General features: G+C 43.7%; 1 protein-coding gene across 11 annotated transcripts in view; it reads right to left on the bottom strand.

Annotated features, from left to right (window-relative positions):
* Nucleotides 1-12,583: 12,583 nt before the first annotated feature.
* EVC2 (EvC ciliary complex subunit 2) overlaps nt 12,584-17,926 on the bottom strand; it is a 166,657-nt gene continuing 161,314 nt past the window's right edge. For 10 of the 11 annotated variants that reach the window (XM_065598187.1, XM_065598186.1, XM_065598188.1 and 7 more), the window contains 2 exons: nt 16,102-16,203; nt 12,584-15,578 (listed from right to left, as the gene is read on the bottom strand). In XM_065598187.1, the coding sequence (XP_065454259.1) occupies nt 15,308-15,578; nt 16,102-16,203 (373 nt within the window). In that variant the 3' untranslated portion in view covers nt 12,584-15,307. The remainder of the gene's footprint in view (nt 15,579-16,101; nt 16,204-17,926) is intronic. The other variant, XR_010601916.1, reaches the window with a different exon arrangement.

The raw sequence follows: 17,926 nt of genomic DNA on the forward strand, positions 1-17,926 counted from the left end.
CAGCTTTATATAGCCCCCTGGCTAATAAGGCCCGCAGGTGCTTCTGTTCCACCAATTAGGCGTGGCATACCCAGCCAGCCCCAATTAATGCTTCTTAATTGGAACTGGGCTAACAGGGGCCTGGCTCAGGACCTCCTGGCCAGCACCTTGTTACAGGAGACAAAGGGAGTGCAGCTTCCAGCCCTCTTCAGTTGAAGCAGACCAACCCATTTGGGGCCTGAGTGATTTAAGGACAGGACCCAAAACACATAAAATATGGACCCAATCCTGGAAACAGTTACTCAGCAGCCTATATCACTAGGACTAAATGCAGGTAGTAAGCACAATCGAAGATAGAAGGTTACATAGAGAGTCCTAGCCTGCCAGATACAAATGACAGCAACAAGGAGTGGGGTCAATCTGTCCAGGATTCCTCTTTGTAAATTAAATAAAGCTATGGCGTGAGACCCCACACAAACCCATATTCCTATTTATGGCTCTGGGAAATTAGAAAAAAAAAACACCACCTCCCTGGTCACCTTTCCAGACATCTTTCCCTCCCCCTCCTTCATAGGGCAGTAGGGAGAGATACCACCTCACGATCCAGGCATTGGTATCCTTCATGGAATTCAGCCAACAGAGACATCATGGTCCATGACTAGTAGGAAGGCGCTCCCCAATGAATAATAATGGAGAACATCTATGGCCCACTTCACTGCCTGGATTTCCTTTTTGATGGTTGAATAGTTTACTTCCTGAGAGAACAGCTCTCTAGTTATGTAGAGGGCTGGATGTTCCTTGTCATCAATGTTCTGGGATAGCACGGCCCCAAGGCACACATTCAATGCATCCGTCTGTAGAATGACCTGTTTCAAGAAGTCAGGGTGGAAAAGGAATGGTTTGTGGGTTAGATGATTATTTAAGGCTTTGTATGCACTCATGCAAGTTTCCTTCCATTTGACCTTTTTTTGGGCTAGTGTCCTTTATGAGGTAATGGGGGCTGCTACTGTGACAAAGTCTGGTACAAACTGACTAAGAGCTGGCCAAGTCCAGAAACGGTCATACCTTCTTCTTAGTAGAACTGGGCAGTTCGCTAGTTGTCAATCAGTGGGTTCAGCTGGTCTTTCCCCATGGTGTATCTGAGATACATCGCCTCCCTTTTCCCAGTGGATGCATGGTCGAATTTGCAGTAAACCCGGCCTTCTCAAGGGCCCAGGTGACTGTGGTGATGTGCTTCATGTGGTCCTCCTAGCTGAGACTATAAATGACTATTGTCACCAATACAGGTGGCCGCACTTGTTCCATTAAGCTGCTGAAAGGTGGCCATGGCCCCATGGAGCCTGAATGGCATGGTCACAAATTGGTACAGACCAAAGGGGGGAAGAAAGGCCACCTTTTTGCGCAATTCTGCCATCAGCGGGATCTGCCAGTACCCCTTTCCCAGATCTAAGGTGGAGATATATTCAGCTGTCCCCAGCCTCTCATCCATCCAGAGCACTGGGTACATGTCAAACCTGGATATTGTGTTGATTTTACGTCTATGTAAAATATAGTTGACCTGTCCATCTTTGGCAGCAGCATGATAGGGCTCCTCTGCTTGCTGTGGGACTCCTTGATGACTCCTAGATCTAGCATAGCCTTCAGGTCTTTGTTAACCACTTCCCACATCCTTCTTGGCAGGGGCTGATGGCTCTCCTGGACTTTCTGCCCCTGGTTGATCACAATGTGGTGGTAAATTAACTGTGTCAATCCTGCGAGTTGAGAACACCGAGGAAAATGTCTGGACCAGTTGTAGCATTTGTGACCATTGTTCACATCAGACCATTGTTCCCTCATTTGAACCAAATTCAGGCCTGGAGATGTCAGGGCTTGGGGCCGTAGCTCCAGCTTGAGTGGATGTGGTATTATGAGCAGGCCTTCCTGATCTCTCCAGGCCTTTAGAAAGTTAACAAGGTATATCTGTCTCTCCTTTCTCTACCCAGGCTGATGAATCAGGGGGGAGGGATAGCTCAGCGGTTTGAGCATTGGCCTGCTAAACCCAGGGTTGTGAGTTCAATCCTTAAGGGGGCCACTTAGGGATCTGGGGCAAAATCAGTACTTGGTCCTGCTAGTGAAAGCAGGGGGCTGGACTCGATGACCTTTCAAGGTCCCTTCCAGTTCTAGGAGACAGGATAGCTCCATTAATTTATTTAATTTTTTAAATCTCAGTCATCCGGCCCTACTCTTCTTATCACCTCCCATGGGCCTTGCCATCTGGCCAACAGTTTTGAATCGGAGCGCTAGTAGCACTAATACCCTATCACTGGGCTTGAACTCATGTAACCACGGTTCCTCTACTGTGGGTGCATTCCTGGCAATGCTGAGATTTAAGTGAACTTTAGCCTCTCCCTTGAGCCTGTACCTCTGAGTTCCTGTTCCTCCCAGGCTTCCCGATGGAGGTCCAAAATCCTCCTGGACTGTCTCCCGTACAGCAGTTCAAACAGCAAAAACTCTGTGGAGGCTTCAGGAATCTCCTGTATAGCAAACAGTAGGGGAGGCATCAGTCACTCCTGGTAACAGAGGTCTGAGGCCACAAACTTCTTCAGTATTGCCTTCAGGGTCCTGTTAAACCCCTCCACTACCCTGTGGTACACTGGTGTTCTAAGGGATTTCATCTTTAGCAACTCAAACAACGCTTGCATCAATTTTGATGTGAAATTGGACCCCTGGTCAGGGCCGGCTCTAGCTTTTTTGCTGCCCCAAGCAGCAAAAAAAAGTGCCGTCCCCCGAGCTCCCCCGCCGAGCGCCGCCCCCCCCCGCCGAGCGCCACCGGAACCCCCGTGCCGCCCCCCGCCGAGCGCCGGAGCCCGCCCCCCCCCCTGCGCCAAGCCCCGCGCCGCCGGAGCCCGCCCCCTGCCGAGCGCCGCCGGAACCCCCCTCCAGCGCCGCGCCTGCGCCGCCCCCGCGCCGCCCCCCCCGCTGAGCGCCGCACGCCGGAGCCCGCCCCCCCCGTGCCGAGCGCTGCCGGAACCCCCCCCCCCCGAGCGCCGAGGCCCGAGCCCCGCGCTGCCCCTCCCCGCCGAGCGCCGCCGGACCCCCCCCCAGAGCACCGCCCCCCCGCCGAGCGCCGTGCCGCCGGAGTGCCCCCCGCCCGCGGAATGCCGCGCCATGCTCCCCCCCGCCGCCCCTTACCAGGTGCCGCCCGAAGCGTGTGCTTGGGTGCCTGGTGCCTGGAGCCGGCCCTGCCCCTGGTGTGTCAGGATTTCTCTCAGTATCCTAACCCTCGTGAAGACCTACATGAGCTCAGTTGCAACTCGGTGCATTTGTCATGCATAAAGGAATAGCCCCACTTGTGAAATACTACAAACCTTTCTATAGAAGTGCAAAAGAAACATTTTGCAATACAAATTTAACTACTCAGAGTGTGAGAGAGAGAATTTGTAAAGAAAAATCTTAACATCGTAAAACTAATTTTTTTTTAGGTAAAATGAAAAGTTAAAATATTACAGGTCAAATTTTCAAAAATGTCTTGTAATCCTGGATGCACAACTTGAAACAACCCAAAACTGGAGCATCCACAACTACAAACGCATTCTTGCATGCGTGTAAAAAGGAAGTTTGCATAGACAACTGGGATCACATTTTTTTAAAATGAATTTCCAGAAGAACTTCAAGCAAATGTATAATTAAGAATAAGAATCCTGTCAGTAGACATTGTTTGACTTAATTGCTAACTATGCACATTTCCATAAACAGAAGAGGAACGACATTAGGAAAAAAACTTTCCAGCAATTACAAATTTATTTCAATTATTCATTGTTACAATCACTGAACTCTTCATGCTCATAATATTGGCTAATGGTTTTGCAGTTTTTACTCATTCCAAAATGTAGGCCCCAATCCTGCAAACACTTATGCATGTGTGTAACTTTCCCTGTGTAAGTCGTCCCATTCAACTCAATGAAATCACTCACATGTGCAAAGTTCCACATGCATGTATGTTTTCATAGGATCCAGGACTTAGGACTTTGTCAGTGTTCAGAATGACTTTATGTATAATGTACAATTCTATGTTGCATTAATGTCACTGTTTTCAGTATTTGTATTACTAAATATTTTTACTCACTTATCTCTCTTCAAACAAACCAAGAACACAGAAAAGGCTGGTGGAAGAAAAGCAGATCTGTTTGGAAGTCAGATCATTCTCTATTGTTGTAAAGTTAACTCCTATTAAAACTGGTTTCCTTGGATGTACTGCATTTAAATCGCAAAGGGTGTACATAAGAATGTCCAACTTCTTCTTCAAGAACATAGGTAGTTTAAAGAACGTACATAGCAGACTGTATAATTCAAAGACCTCCAAACGAGTACACATCCCAGAGGAATAAGCAAACATCATCTTACCATCAGCAATCTGCTTCTGGTTACAACCTGTGGTAAGACGTGTGTCATCATCTTGTATTGGAACATATAAAATGCAATGGCAATAAATGAGGACAGCAACCCTGATTCACAAGTAGCAGACCCAAGTCAGGCTATTTATTATATTTCATCCTTACATAGCATTTTTATCCAAGATTTCTTTTTCATAAACATTAATAACCTAAGCTTCACAACACCCTCTAGATAAGTGTTATTCCCATTTTACGAGTTAAATGAAGCACAGAGAGGACTTGCCCAAGGTCACAAATAAAGCCAGTGTTAAAACAGGTTAGATAACCTAGGAACCCCGTCTCCAATACCTCTGCTCTCACCATTAGCCAACACTTCCATCTACCTTAAATACTGGGAAATCCTTTTGATTTAACTGAAGTTCAAAGTCATCCTTTTATAAACCTTCTGACTGCACCATCTAGAAGTACACACCGTAGCCGTTTACCATGAGATCTGTACACCTGCAGCATTACCATCTCATTTTACAGATAAGGAACCAGAGAATTTAGTTAACCATCTTAGAATGACAGTGTTAAGAATCAAGAATACAACCTACATCTTTTGATCCACGGTCTCCTTCTGTAATACTTCGAGATGATCAGCCTCCCTGAAAGTTTGATTTGAATATGTGGCCATCTTTATCTAAAGCAGTTGAGTCTGTAAACTAGGCTAAAGTCTTGCAAGAAAAGCCTGTTTTTGATATTCTAGTCCTTCTGCCTTTAGTTTCAGCTGGAATGAAGAAAAGCAGAGAGATGTGAAAAGGATACCAGCACCTTTCATGCTACTCTGAAACATTTCAATAAACAGTTTATCCAAAAGTAATTGTTGAATAAGTGAGATGCAGGTTACTAACAATGAACAATACAATTCTAAAACTCTAGCTACAAAGCTAGGAAAATAAAGTCATAGAGGCAAGACTAAAAAAGGAAAAAGCGAGTTCATTAACCTATGGTCAATTATGGCTTACTTTTTCTATAAACAAACCAAAGTAGGCATTAAGAATTCCCCCCCCTAGTAACAATACACCCTCATATGGAAGGAATCTCTTCACCTAACATCAAAATGCAGCCACCACTGCTGTGGAACATGGCAGCTGTTTGATAACACAAAACGCCACACAACAGTTTAAAGAATGAATTGAAGACCAATATATGCAGTTGAAATTGAGAGGGGGTGAAGCAAGCAGAAGCAAAGGAAAAATGGGGTACTAAATCTGTCAGATCTCTATGACAAACAAGTAAAAAGAAATGAGTGAGACTCATATTACTGAGAGCCTAAGTGGGGTGTAATTTAGGCAGCCTTCTCAGTTGCAGCTGATACAAACATTCTCTGAGGGTATTTTTAGGGATATTAATATATTTCAGGTGATATCCTAAATCACAAACTTTTTGACACAATGTTGGTGGAAAAAAACTGTTCAGTAGAAATGCATCAAGTCTAGTAGAATGCCCAGTCATTCATAGTGATGAATGCTCTAAATTCTCATTAATTTATCATATATATTACACATCGCCTAGAATACAATAATATTTAGCATTAGTGTAACACATTATTTGTAAAACACTTTATACTGGGTTTGTCTCTTCAAGACCTTGCTCCTTATAGAAATACTTACAGCAGTGCAAGATGAGTGGAAAGTGGGTGCAAAACACTAACAATGCTGATTTGTTAGCATTTTACATCCACTTTACATAGGTGCAATTGATTAGAAAAGTGCAAGGCAATGGAGACCAGGTTTGCACTAGAATCTTTTGCCAGTATAGCAATGTTGGTTAGAGGCATGATTTATTTACTTATAAATGTTTCCATTTATTTTCTGTAACATCATTTTAATGCTGGCAAAACCTCTAGTGCAGACACCGTTACAGTGGCATAAAAATATACGTTTCACTCTATGAACTGCTATAAACGACACAATCAAAAGTAATTTTGTGCTACATCTGCACTAGCCACACTGATATAGTGTAGGTCTACACTTGCAGCAGCGTGTAGAGCAGACACTGCACACCCAGCTAGATGGGTATAAATAGCAGCATACTGCTTAGGCAAGTAGAGTACAGACACATCAGCAGCCTAGGGTATGTACCTGACATGGCTCTCCACATACCCAAGCAATGCCTCCCCACATCTACACTTCTATTTTTAGCAGTGTAGTGTCCCACTGCCCCCCTGCCAGAGCCTGTCGCAGCCATGTGTAGCTATCCACCACAGTGAGTGTGGATGCAGCCTGCCCTACACTGCGCTGTGTAGCCACAGGTACCCCAGCACCACCACAGACGTAGACAAGGTCACAGTTATATGAGCAAACCTTTTAAGTGTAGACCAGGCCGGAGAACTGGGTCAGTTAATTTCAAAAGGACTAACCTGCTGCCAGAGACTCAGGAAATGAGAGTCATTTATGGGACGCAATGTAATTATTGGCACTGTGCTGTATTAGAATAACAGCATAAAACTTAACTCTCCCCCTGAGAAATAAAGGTGCTAAAATAGCAACTGGAGGAATAAGAGATAATAAATGAAAGTGGCATGACTCACTAGATTCAAATAAAAGCAGATAATTATTTTTCAGAATCAATCTTATTTGAGAGAGCCTGCCAGTTTAAAATGCAGTGCTGTTGCAGCTGTGTTGGTCCCGGGATATTAGCAATACAAGACAGGTGCGGTAATACCTTTTACCAATCTATGATACTGGTAATAACTCAGATGACTAAAAGTGACATATTACCTGACCCACCTTATCAGTTTAAAATTTATGCTGCAAACAAACCAATCTATGATACTAGCTAATAACTCAGATGACTAAACGTGACTGATTCTAGTTTATCAGTGATTATTTTTGCTTATGTTTTACATCTCAGTTTAGACATTACATTTCAATACAGCTTCACTTTTGTTTACAGACAGTTATACTTGTCTGACAACTGAAATCCTTTGGTTCCAACCGCAGCAGAGCAATATTTTATTTACACACAACTGTCTCCTAGGGATTTGTTTGCAAAATGTGGAAACTTTCTATTGGGCTGCTGTTTTATAAAAGCTTGATTTGACAATATTTTAATCTGGAGCCAGATTTACATTGACAGCATCTCTGTACATAGTCTAATATCACTATAATGTGGTCAAATATAATAATTTTAATATATCTAAATATTGTGGTTGACATTCATACCAGTGCAGAAGAGACTGCACGGGTCCCACGTATGGACCTCTTCCAGTGTTGCCAACTCTTGCAGTTTACCACAAGTCTCATTATAATAATTGGTGATTTTCTTTTAAAGCCCAGGCTCCTGGAGTCATGTGATTACACAGGACTCTTAGCTTCCATTGGAAGGCCTTCATGGTCATAGAAAAAAGCTTGAAAATATGTAGGCTCAAAACCCAGAAGGAAACTAAAAAGAAACATATTGTTTTAAAGCCAATCAGTGCTTGGGGTTGGCAATATTGCTTTTAAAGGGTTTAAGAAGGAATGGATTGCAGCATCTGGATTAAATTTTGCCTGGGCCTCATGCAGGGATATAAAGTGGCAGGCACAAAGGCCCAGATCCTTTAAGGTAGTTAGGTGCCCAATGGGAGTTAGGTGCTTTAAATCCCTTTGATGATCTGGGCCCAAAAGCCAGCATCTCTATACTAGGCCACGAGCAACAGCAGTTCTTATATTCTGCTGAGCACAAGAACTACTCACTGACAGCTCCCCAGAGGGTCCACCCCTACTTGCGTGGGCCATAAAGTATAGTGTACCCATCTCTCCTAAAGGGCTGTTAAAAGTCCAAGCTCCAGGAAGCACTGGACTGGATTCTCCACTGCCTTGTATGTTGTGTGAAATGGGACTATTCTGATTTCACAGCACACACTTTGTAAGTAACAAGATGTAAGGCAATGCAGAACTAGGCCTATTGCATCTCCCTAATGCTGAGTTAATCTTGCACCTCCCGTGGAGCAATTTAACTATACTCCTTCCCCATCATGGGCCTATACCTGAACATCACAGTCTGGCTTTTCATAGGGCTGGAAATTCATAGCTGTTGAACAGTAAATCACAAACTACTTTTATTGCTATTTAATACTAAATCCAAGGATGCCTGTGTGATGGCCACCATATTGTCCAAGACCAGGGACCAAACCAGTGACCTCCGGACCTATAGGCAAGAGTCCTTATAGCCTGAAATAAAGAACCAGGGCCCAGGTGTTAAAGGTACTTAGACATTGCTCTGCTCAGTGTTGCAGTGCCTAACCCTTTGGCAGCCTGCCGCCCAGGGGAACTTTCAGCCTCACGCTAGGCACTCAGGCTCCCCATACAAAGCGTGGGGAGAGCTAGGTGCTGGAGGAAGGGATTTTCAGAAGCCATTCACCTAAGCTGGAAAGCTGGTCAACAATGAAAGCGGAGGAAGAAAAATTCACTGTTACCCAGAAAGCAATGGAAAGGCGAATGTGCAAGCTATCGCTCCGTGACCATATACCAAATGAGGAGATCAGAAGGCGTACAGAGGTGACTGATGTAGTGCAGGCAATGCATGATGCAAAGTCGAGATGGGCGACTCGTGTAGTTCACAGGTAAGACAATAGGTGGACAACCCGCATCAGTGACTGGATCCCCAGAGACCACAAGCGACCGCTGGGCAGACCGAAAACACGCTGGGCCGATCCCATGACAAAACTCTTTGGCCAGAAATGGAAAGAATGCGCTCGAAACAAAACAGAATTATCTGGTGTTTGTGGAGGGATGGACGAAGACAAGCCGGACAAAGGTGATCCACCTAAGCCAGCCAGGAGTGAAATGCCTAGAAAAGGGGGTGGGGGGGGTGTCTTAGGTGCTTAATCAGCTGCCCTGGTTGACATGCCAGAGATATGTGCCTCTCTGCTTGGGATCCTCAGCTACAAATCTCTCCTGGAAATAGGCACCTAAGGTAGGTCAGCCATTAGGTAGCCCAATGTCCTACCAGCCAAAACCATTTCTTTCTCACCCTTGAGACCTCTTTCACACTCCCCTACATTTCTGTGTCCCTGGTCGTCTTCGGTGTGCCCCTTTACCTACTGATAGGCTGCCTCCAGCCCTCCTGCTGTGGGGGTTGTCAGGTCACAGGTGCGAGGCCTGCTCTGAGTCTGCCTATGGGATGGGCCTCGCTGGAGAAACTGGCAAGTCCCCGACTAGCTAGACTAGAGAATCCCACTTTGGGGCTCCCCAGCCTTTGACTTGAGCTCTGAGCATCTCATTAGCTGTGGGATGGCATCAGCAATTAGGTGGCTTTGGCAATTCCAACGAGCAGCAATGTCGGTACCTAGGAGACATGGGCACCTCCAGGTTTCATCAGCAGCTGAGCAGTGGCTTTGAAAATGTCACTGGTGCCTGAATGCTAAGCTTGGGCCCCTAAATACACAGGTAAAGGGCTACAGTCCAGGATCTGGGCCCTGGTTCTGTGTCTGGGAGCTGTAACAGACTCACCCCCTCACTGAATAGGAGAAAAATAATTTGTGCTCACCAGTGGGTTAAAATTGCTGGTTAAAAACATCTTAATTTGTAAATTCTGGCAAAGTACCCTTCAGGTATGAAGGATAAAGCTACTAATGTTTATTAAACTGACATGGTTATTATGCAAGTCATTTTGTTAGGAGTTATTTTCTTTTCTTTAATAATTTACACTATTACTAGCAAGGAAATTGTTGTGTCCTGGAGTAATGTTCCCTGCCAAAGGGAATTTATTATTAGTTCCCCTGACTCTTTTCATTAGTTATTTTTCTAGGGCTTCTACAGTTTAAAGCGGGATCTCTTTTTACCTTAGTGGGTGCGCTGATAAGCAGGAGGGCTGTTGGTAAGGGGAGGGGAATGTAGCATTTGCTGATCCTTCCCGACCTCCACCTACTGAGTGGATGTTATTTTCTCAAGGGGAGGGGAGAGAGTCCCTAACGAGACCAAATATTCCAAGTATATTGTATTGCTGCTTATCAACAGTCAGGTGATGGTGAAAAATATTTAAAGCTTTCAAGGGAAAGCAGGTGAGCTCCTCCAGGGTCATTGAACTGTTCATTGGAGGGGCCTCTCATTTCCAAAACCTTTGACTCCACTGTTTAATAAAGTGAATTCTGTAGCCAGGTGGAGAATCTACAGGAAAAGTTGTCAGATGAATGGGATTTATTTTTTAGGCCCCAGTAGTGCAGTGAGCTTCACAAGACCAGACCCCCCACATCAGATCCTTTTATCTTTCTACTTTGGCTCCATCCGTTTTTCAGGAGGGGATTAGACCAGAGTGACAGCACATTGGGACCTGGTTGTGCAAGGTGCAGAATGCCCTCAGCTCCCTCCGACTCCCAAGTGGCGTTCAGCACCTTGCAGGATCTAGCCCTTTGCTCCATAAAACTTTTCTTTGTAACAGGTAACAACCCTAAAATGAATAGAAATGTTCACTCAGCTAGTCTGTGGCAGCGTTATCTCCTATCTGTAAAATGAGGATGAGAATATTTACTAAGGTCCTGATTCTTCAAAGATTTGCACACACTAACAAACACACACACACCTCTTCACATACTGTCATACGCCCATAATTTCACTGGGACTACTCACAGTTAAGCATGTGTGTTTAATCAGTGAAGGACTGGGGCATTATCTGTTGAATATAGATGTTTTGAGATTCAATATTTATATAGTTTTTTAAAAATATAATGCATTATGGAAGTGTGCTTTTTATTATTTCATCTATGGGATGCCTTTACCTCATTCAAGGAGATTACAACTGTTGAGCTATTTAGATTTGCGGCCGGGTGAGCTGGATGTGCAAAAAAAATCCTTACATTATTGGATACACAGATTATCTCTTATAAATCCAACCTGGTGAGTTTACACATGAGATTCTGAGTCACAAGATCTTGAATTTTGGCATACATTTTATCCTCATAATTTATAGCTATTGGCCTCCCATCCAACTAGTGGAATCTCTACTGGGATTTTCAGTAATAAATGCTTCTGAAAACAATTCTGCGGGTTTTTAATGACAAGATTTCATTATAAAGATTTGACAATGTATGGGTTAAAATCTCTCTCTACTTTGAGAAGAATTCTGCTGGGAAACCATCTCATCCTGGGGCTTTTAAAAAAGCTTTATTCATTTCTGTTATTGCTTTATTAGGGATGGGAGCATACACGTTACTGCTACTGGTTAGGTTTAAGGCTACTTTAGGGAATTTTTAAAAAAATGCTTTGAACATTTCAGAGCATGCTTTAGCCTCAGGAATGTTTAGCTGTAACATTTTCAAAATTTTGTTGATGGCTTTGTCCTTTATTAAAAAACCTATCATCAGATGGTTTAAGTGAAGCAATTGTATTTCTTGTTTTATTCTTCCTATAATTAGGTAAGTGACTATCAGTTTTGCTTTTTTCAAAGCAGCAGCTTGCATTTAATATGAAGGGAAAGACAGACAGTATTGCTTGTAAGTTCAATTATATTTATATTCTAGTGCAAATCTATTTCTTAAGTTATTAGTCTTTATAAATTGACTTTCCAGAACTTCCAATTTCACTTTCCATTGTCAGTTCTCTACTGTTGCATTTTTCATGTTGTTTGGCTCCATTCACATAGCCCTTCTAGGTATTCAGATGTTAGGATAGGACTTCCCATCTATCTTATTGTCCTGACAGAGTGGTAGGAGTATGAGGGAAAAAAGGTTAATTTCCTTTCTATAATATTCAGCACTCTCCCAGGTTCCAGTAAATTAAGATAATTTATTATCAGTTCAATAACAGGCTTTCAACAATTTAACTTTGTATAAATCTAAATAAATAAAAGGGTAATTTAATTTCAACACCCAACTCAAGCCTCACACAAAACATAATATACACATTAATCAGTTCGTTATACTAAATCCCTTTTATAACTAGCCACCACGCTAGTATCATGTGCTCACTCCATGGATGCTACATATAAGAGCAGGATTAGGGCTGTAATCTATCGAGGAAGGATGTAAATTGAATGTATCAAACCCAATCGTTACTTGAGAATGCCTTTTTCTACCATGGTACAACCTTGTTCACTTTTGACTCAGTGAGGATAATAAAGAACAGGCTGAGAATTGTTATTGGATTATCAGGATGTGATGCTAATTAATCCACACAATCAAGAACTGTGTTAGTAGCTGAAAAACGTTAATGGTTCTTTACTGTACAATAAAGTCCCTAATTTATAAAGAGAAGTGACTTTTCCACTTAGGTTCAAAATAAATGCAATTCTGCCATTTTATGATCAATTATAGAAACAAATACAATTAGTGTTTACTTTCCCAAAGGAAATGGACATCTTGTTTATACAAAAATATACAGCACTAATATACAAACAGCTTCAGGATATGTGATCATAATATTGCCAAACTTGGGCGTTCAAAAATGATGAGTTATGCTCTAAAAATCATGATTGTCTTAAACATCATGAGATTTTTAAAATAATAAATTTGGGGTTCTTTTTATTTGCCTTCTGGTGTCAGTGCCTTTATGGTTCATGTTTTCAAGCCCCCTTCCCCCTCAGTTATGAGGGTTAAAAACTTATTTTTTAAATAATGAGCAGATTCTTATGGTTTCACATGAATTCAGGAGCTAGAGCTTTCAGAAAACATCTACAATTATGAGAGTTGGTGTGGCAGGGTGGACTAGGTCCAGAGGCCCCCTGGCTCGAGGCCTCGCAGCCCTGTGTCACCCTGCTCCTGAATAGTGCAGCGAGAAGTCCTCCAGGCAGCCTAGAGTGGAAGCGGAGGAGCGGCCAATCAGAGGGGCTGCTGGAACAACCAATAAGGGGCCAGAAGGGCCAGATAAAAGGCAAGCAGCAGAGCAGAGCCTTCAGTTGCTGTGTGGAACTCGAAGAGGGATGATCGGGTACCTGGCTGGCTAGATTAACCGGGGACAGCTCACTGCAGAGGGCTCACTAGACAGAATGGAGCCCAGGGAAGCCTGCCAAAGACTAGGTGCCTGGCTAACTGAATACAACAGCAACAGGACCATGAAAAGGTCAGTGTGGGCAGGCTGAGCCTGGGGGACTGAGCACAGAACCTGGCCAGACCAAATGAGGGTACCGAGATGGGCCTGCTGGTCTGGTTGCAGACTGAGACCAGGGAGGGCTGCTGAAAGGACACTAGCCGAGGGTTCTGAGCTGGGCCCCAGGCTGGGCGGTCGAAGAAGGCAGTGCCTCTGAGAGGAAGCCTAAGGGCTACGGCCCCATAACAGGGCTGCGATAAGAACTTGGGACTGTATACCCCAGAAGGGGGGGACAGTTTGTGAGGCTCGGCTGGAGGGCTGAGCTGCTGAAGGCCCGCTGAAAGATCAGCTGGGGGGGCCAGGGTGCTTGCTAGAGTCGGGTGCCATCCTGATGTAAGACCAAAAAACAAAAGCAGGCTCACACCCAACTAACCACAGGGAGCCATCACAAGAGTTGAGTGCCGCCCCGTGAAAAAGAATTGTGATTGCAAGTACATTGGCCAGAGAAAGGGGGCGCTCATGAGAGGTCGACGCCGTTATAGTTGGTAACACTGTGATCACTAATGCCTTAGGAAAATAATATAATTCCCATTTTCCCCCTTTGTCTGTGAGCAGATACAATATTGTTGCTCCACTAGTACAAAGATTGGGTCAGAATCCGCGAACCTTTATGCCTGAGCCAAACTCAGTCAAGTTTGGGGAAGCTGGTGAAACACTGAAACCAATGTAACTACTCTGGTGAGCAAAATTAAGCACATGCCTAAGTGTTTGGAGGATCTAGTTCACTAGCTGTAATTTTAGGAAGCAGTTTGCAAAAATAAAACCCAATTTATAGTGGTTATTAACAAACTATTTATTAATAACAAATTATTTATTAATAATTACCACAGTTATCTGGTATACAGTTTTTCCTTATCCTTATCTCTATTTAGTACTGTATCCTGCAATAATTAATCAGGGGTTGATTTCATATAAGTTACCATCACATATAAACAATAATAAAAATATAGCAAACAGTCAAATCAGTATTCAACAGCTGAGTACTGTGCTCCTGTCTGCTGTTGCTCATCTCACACGAGGCTGGTTGATGTAGAGCTTAACAAAGCTATGCACGGTTACTGGGATATTATGTGCAACTCTGTTGCCATGGCAGCCAATACTTAGTAACATAGCTCCGCCCCATATTCGCCACGAGGGGGTCTCCATCATGCTCCTGGCCAAGATCCGTGAGAAATGTGACTTGCCTCTGTACTCAGACCTCTTCAACCACCTGCTAACTTCACCTGTCTTCTAGATACTCTTTATGGTCACTTATACCACCACAGGACATGATGGTGGAATCTGCTTAGCGTAATGAGTGGTCAGTGGTGATAGTCATTAATCATTTTCTCATCACTGCCCCAACCATCTGACCTGCCAAAGCATGTGTGGGCTTCCCTGAACCAGTTTCAAACAGGGCAATTGTGTGGCCAATCTCTTCAAATGGGGTTTCTCTAATGGCCCACAATGTAGATGCGGACAACTTCAGACTATGTTGCATATCCTTGACAAGTGCCCGCTGACGGCTAGCTACCAGCTCTTCACCTGGCTGAAGACGATGCTATCAAATGGCTAGGCACACTGCGCATACGCTGAGAGTACAAAACTCATACAATGAATTATTTGAGCACTACATCCTGCCCTCAGTTATGTAATGTATATCACAGAGTATGACACAAATTCACTTACTGCTCCTGTGTGCACTAAAACAATAGTTAATAGATATAGATTGTGCACTGCTGGGTGACGAGTGCAAAATCCAGTTGTAAGAATAAAAACTATTTACAATGCAAAAATCAAACTATTGCAACTTATACAAAAATTGTTTTTTAACAATGACTCAGATGATTTTCTCCTTTTTCATGATCCTTATTTGGAAATAAACTTCCTCTCACTAATTGATGCACTGAATGGCTATCTCCCTCATTAGCCCATGTTTGCCAGTGCAGCCTTCTTGGAATTTAGGAAGTTCTTTTTCTTTTTTCTTGGAGAACTATGCAAAGCAAGTATGGGATCCCTTTGATCACGGAACAGAAATATCTTCTCCCCTGTGTCTAATAGCTCAATGGCTTCTGCAGCAGCAGTGTTCAATGAATCAGGCTGGCCAGAAGGTTCCACAGGAGGGTGTCTAGACAAACATCCGAGAGGAGAGAACGATGTTCTTTCCATGAGTGCAAGTTGCTTCTTCTTTAGCAGGCTATATTAAGAAAAGGAAATAGAATTTAAAAATGATTTATAAAAATAATAGTTCCAGCACAAAATGATTCGCTTGACTGTACAGTCAAATCCTGGAAAAAATATTCATTGTACTTTGGGAGACTAATGTAAGCCATATTTAGAAATTGACATACTGTATGCATCATTTTCACCACCCCAACCCAATTTCCACTTTACTGTATGAAATATAGCATCCAATGAGTAAGCAGCCTTATAACAAATGTTACATACAAGGAGGCAAGTGGGCAAAACATGTGGAGCATCAATATTTCCCTTGCAAGACTTTAATATTATTGCACAGTAAGTGTACAGGATGCTTTATGAAACATGAGTTTCATATTCACATGCATTCTGAGAACCAGGACAACAGTGGTAGAAGATATACATTTGTGAATATGTTCATGAATTCTAAAACACTTCTCACAAAAAGGACAACTCTTGGGGGATATAAGGTACAAGGAGTTGTATTTCCCCCCCATAGCAAGTACTAACTTTTTCTTTACCTTTCTTTACTCCTGTTTGCAGAATGCATCTTCTCCAAGCCTTTGCTTATCAGATCCTGCCTTACTTTGCTCTCTAACACTTGCCATGACCCTTGGTGCTTCCTGAAGGAGTAAGAGGGGAGGGGAAACAAAAGAAAATGCTGAATTTTACACCCCCACCTTCAAAACAAAACACCAAAACCAAACAAAAATCACCACCACCATGTGGTTTTAGGTATTAAAATGAATGTTAATAATAACGTAAATACATTCAGCAGGAATGTTCAGTTATTTTTGCTATAATTTCCTGCCCAACAATATTTATTATGAGAGAGATCCTGGCTCACCCTGTGCTCCCCAGCAAGGGAGTGAGGTAGTGTACGTTGCCTCCTTCATCCTCTGTGACTCCCATATTCTAGGTTGCATTAGCCTTTGTGGATCTGTCACCCCCCTTCCTGTGCAGGTGGACAAGGAGTGGGAGGGCAGGGCCAAGGACTGGGCAAAGCCTGGATTCCATTCTCACAACATACCCGCCAGCACAACTGAGCCAGTGCAGAGAGGAAAGTAATCTCAACCAGGAAGGCCGGGGGAAGATTACATGCCCCAGGGAGTGAGAGGGAAACCAGGAACCAAACTGTGCCTCGGGGCTGTGAATTATGAGGTTAAGCATGTGCATAAATGTTTGCAAGACAGGGGCCTTGGAATGCAGCTAGTTCTCCATGAGGTATTGTCACTTTACTAGATTTAAAAGAAAAAACAAAACAAAACAGTTACCTACCTTTTTGTAACTGTTGTTCTTCAAGATGTGTTCCTTCTGTCCATTCCATTCTAGGTGTGTGTGTGTGTGTGTGTGTTAGGGTGACCAGATGTCCTGATTTTATAGGGAAAGTCCCGATATTTGGGGCTTTTTCTTATATAGGCATCTATTACCCCCCACTCCCATCCTGATTTTTCACACTTGCTATCTGGTCATCCTAGTGTGTGTGTCCATGTGCACAGTCATTGGAGATTTTTGCCTTAGCTGTATCTGTAGGGTCGGCTGTGGCGCTCCTTGAGTGCTGTGCTCATCTGCTGGTATATTAGGCGCCACTGACCCTACTCCCTCTCAGTTCCTTCTTGCTGGCAACTCCAACAGTGGGGTAGGGTAATGGAATGGATATGAACAACACATCTCGAAGAACAAGAGTTACGAAAAGGTAGGTAACCGTTTTTTCTTCGAGTGCTTGCTCATGTTGATTCCATTGTAGGTAACTCACAAGCGGTATCCTCGGAGATGGGCTCATAGTTCATGGTCTTGCAGCTTGCAGCACTGCTCTACCGAAGCCAGCATTGTCCCAGGCCTGCTGGGTAAGTGCATAATGGAACGTGAACATGTGGACGGACGACCACGTGGCCACCCTACAGATGTCCTGGATAGGCACCTGGGCTAGGAAAGCTGCCGAAGAGGCTTGCGCCCTTGTTGAATGGGCGGTTACAACTGCCAGAGGGGGCACCTTTGCCTGATTGTAGCAGCAGCGAATGCAGGCAGTGATCCAAGAAGAAATTATTTGAGCAGACACTGGACGAACTTTCATCCTGTCAGCCACCGTGAGTAACAATTGCATTGACTTGTGGAATGCCTTGATCCTTTCAATGTAGAAGGCTAGCACCCTCCTGATGTCTAGGGAATGCAATCTACACTCCTCCTCCAACCTATGTGGCTTTGGAAAAAAGACAGGTAAGTAACTGTCCTGACCCATATGAAACTGAGAGACCACTTTGGGCAGGAAAGCTGGGTGTGGACCTTGTCTTTGTAAAAGACCATATAGAGCAGTTCTGAGGTAAGCACCCTAAATCTCAGAGACCC

The sequence above is a fragment of the Chrysemys picta genome, chromosome 5, assembly GCF_011386835.1.
Source record: "Chrysemys picta bellii isolate R12L10 chromosome 5, ASM1138683v2, whole genome shotgun sequence".
In the NCBI taxonomy this organism is placed as follows: domain Eukaryota; kingdom Metazoa; phylum Chordata; order Testudines; family Emydidae; genus Chrysemys; species Chrysemys picta.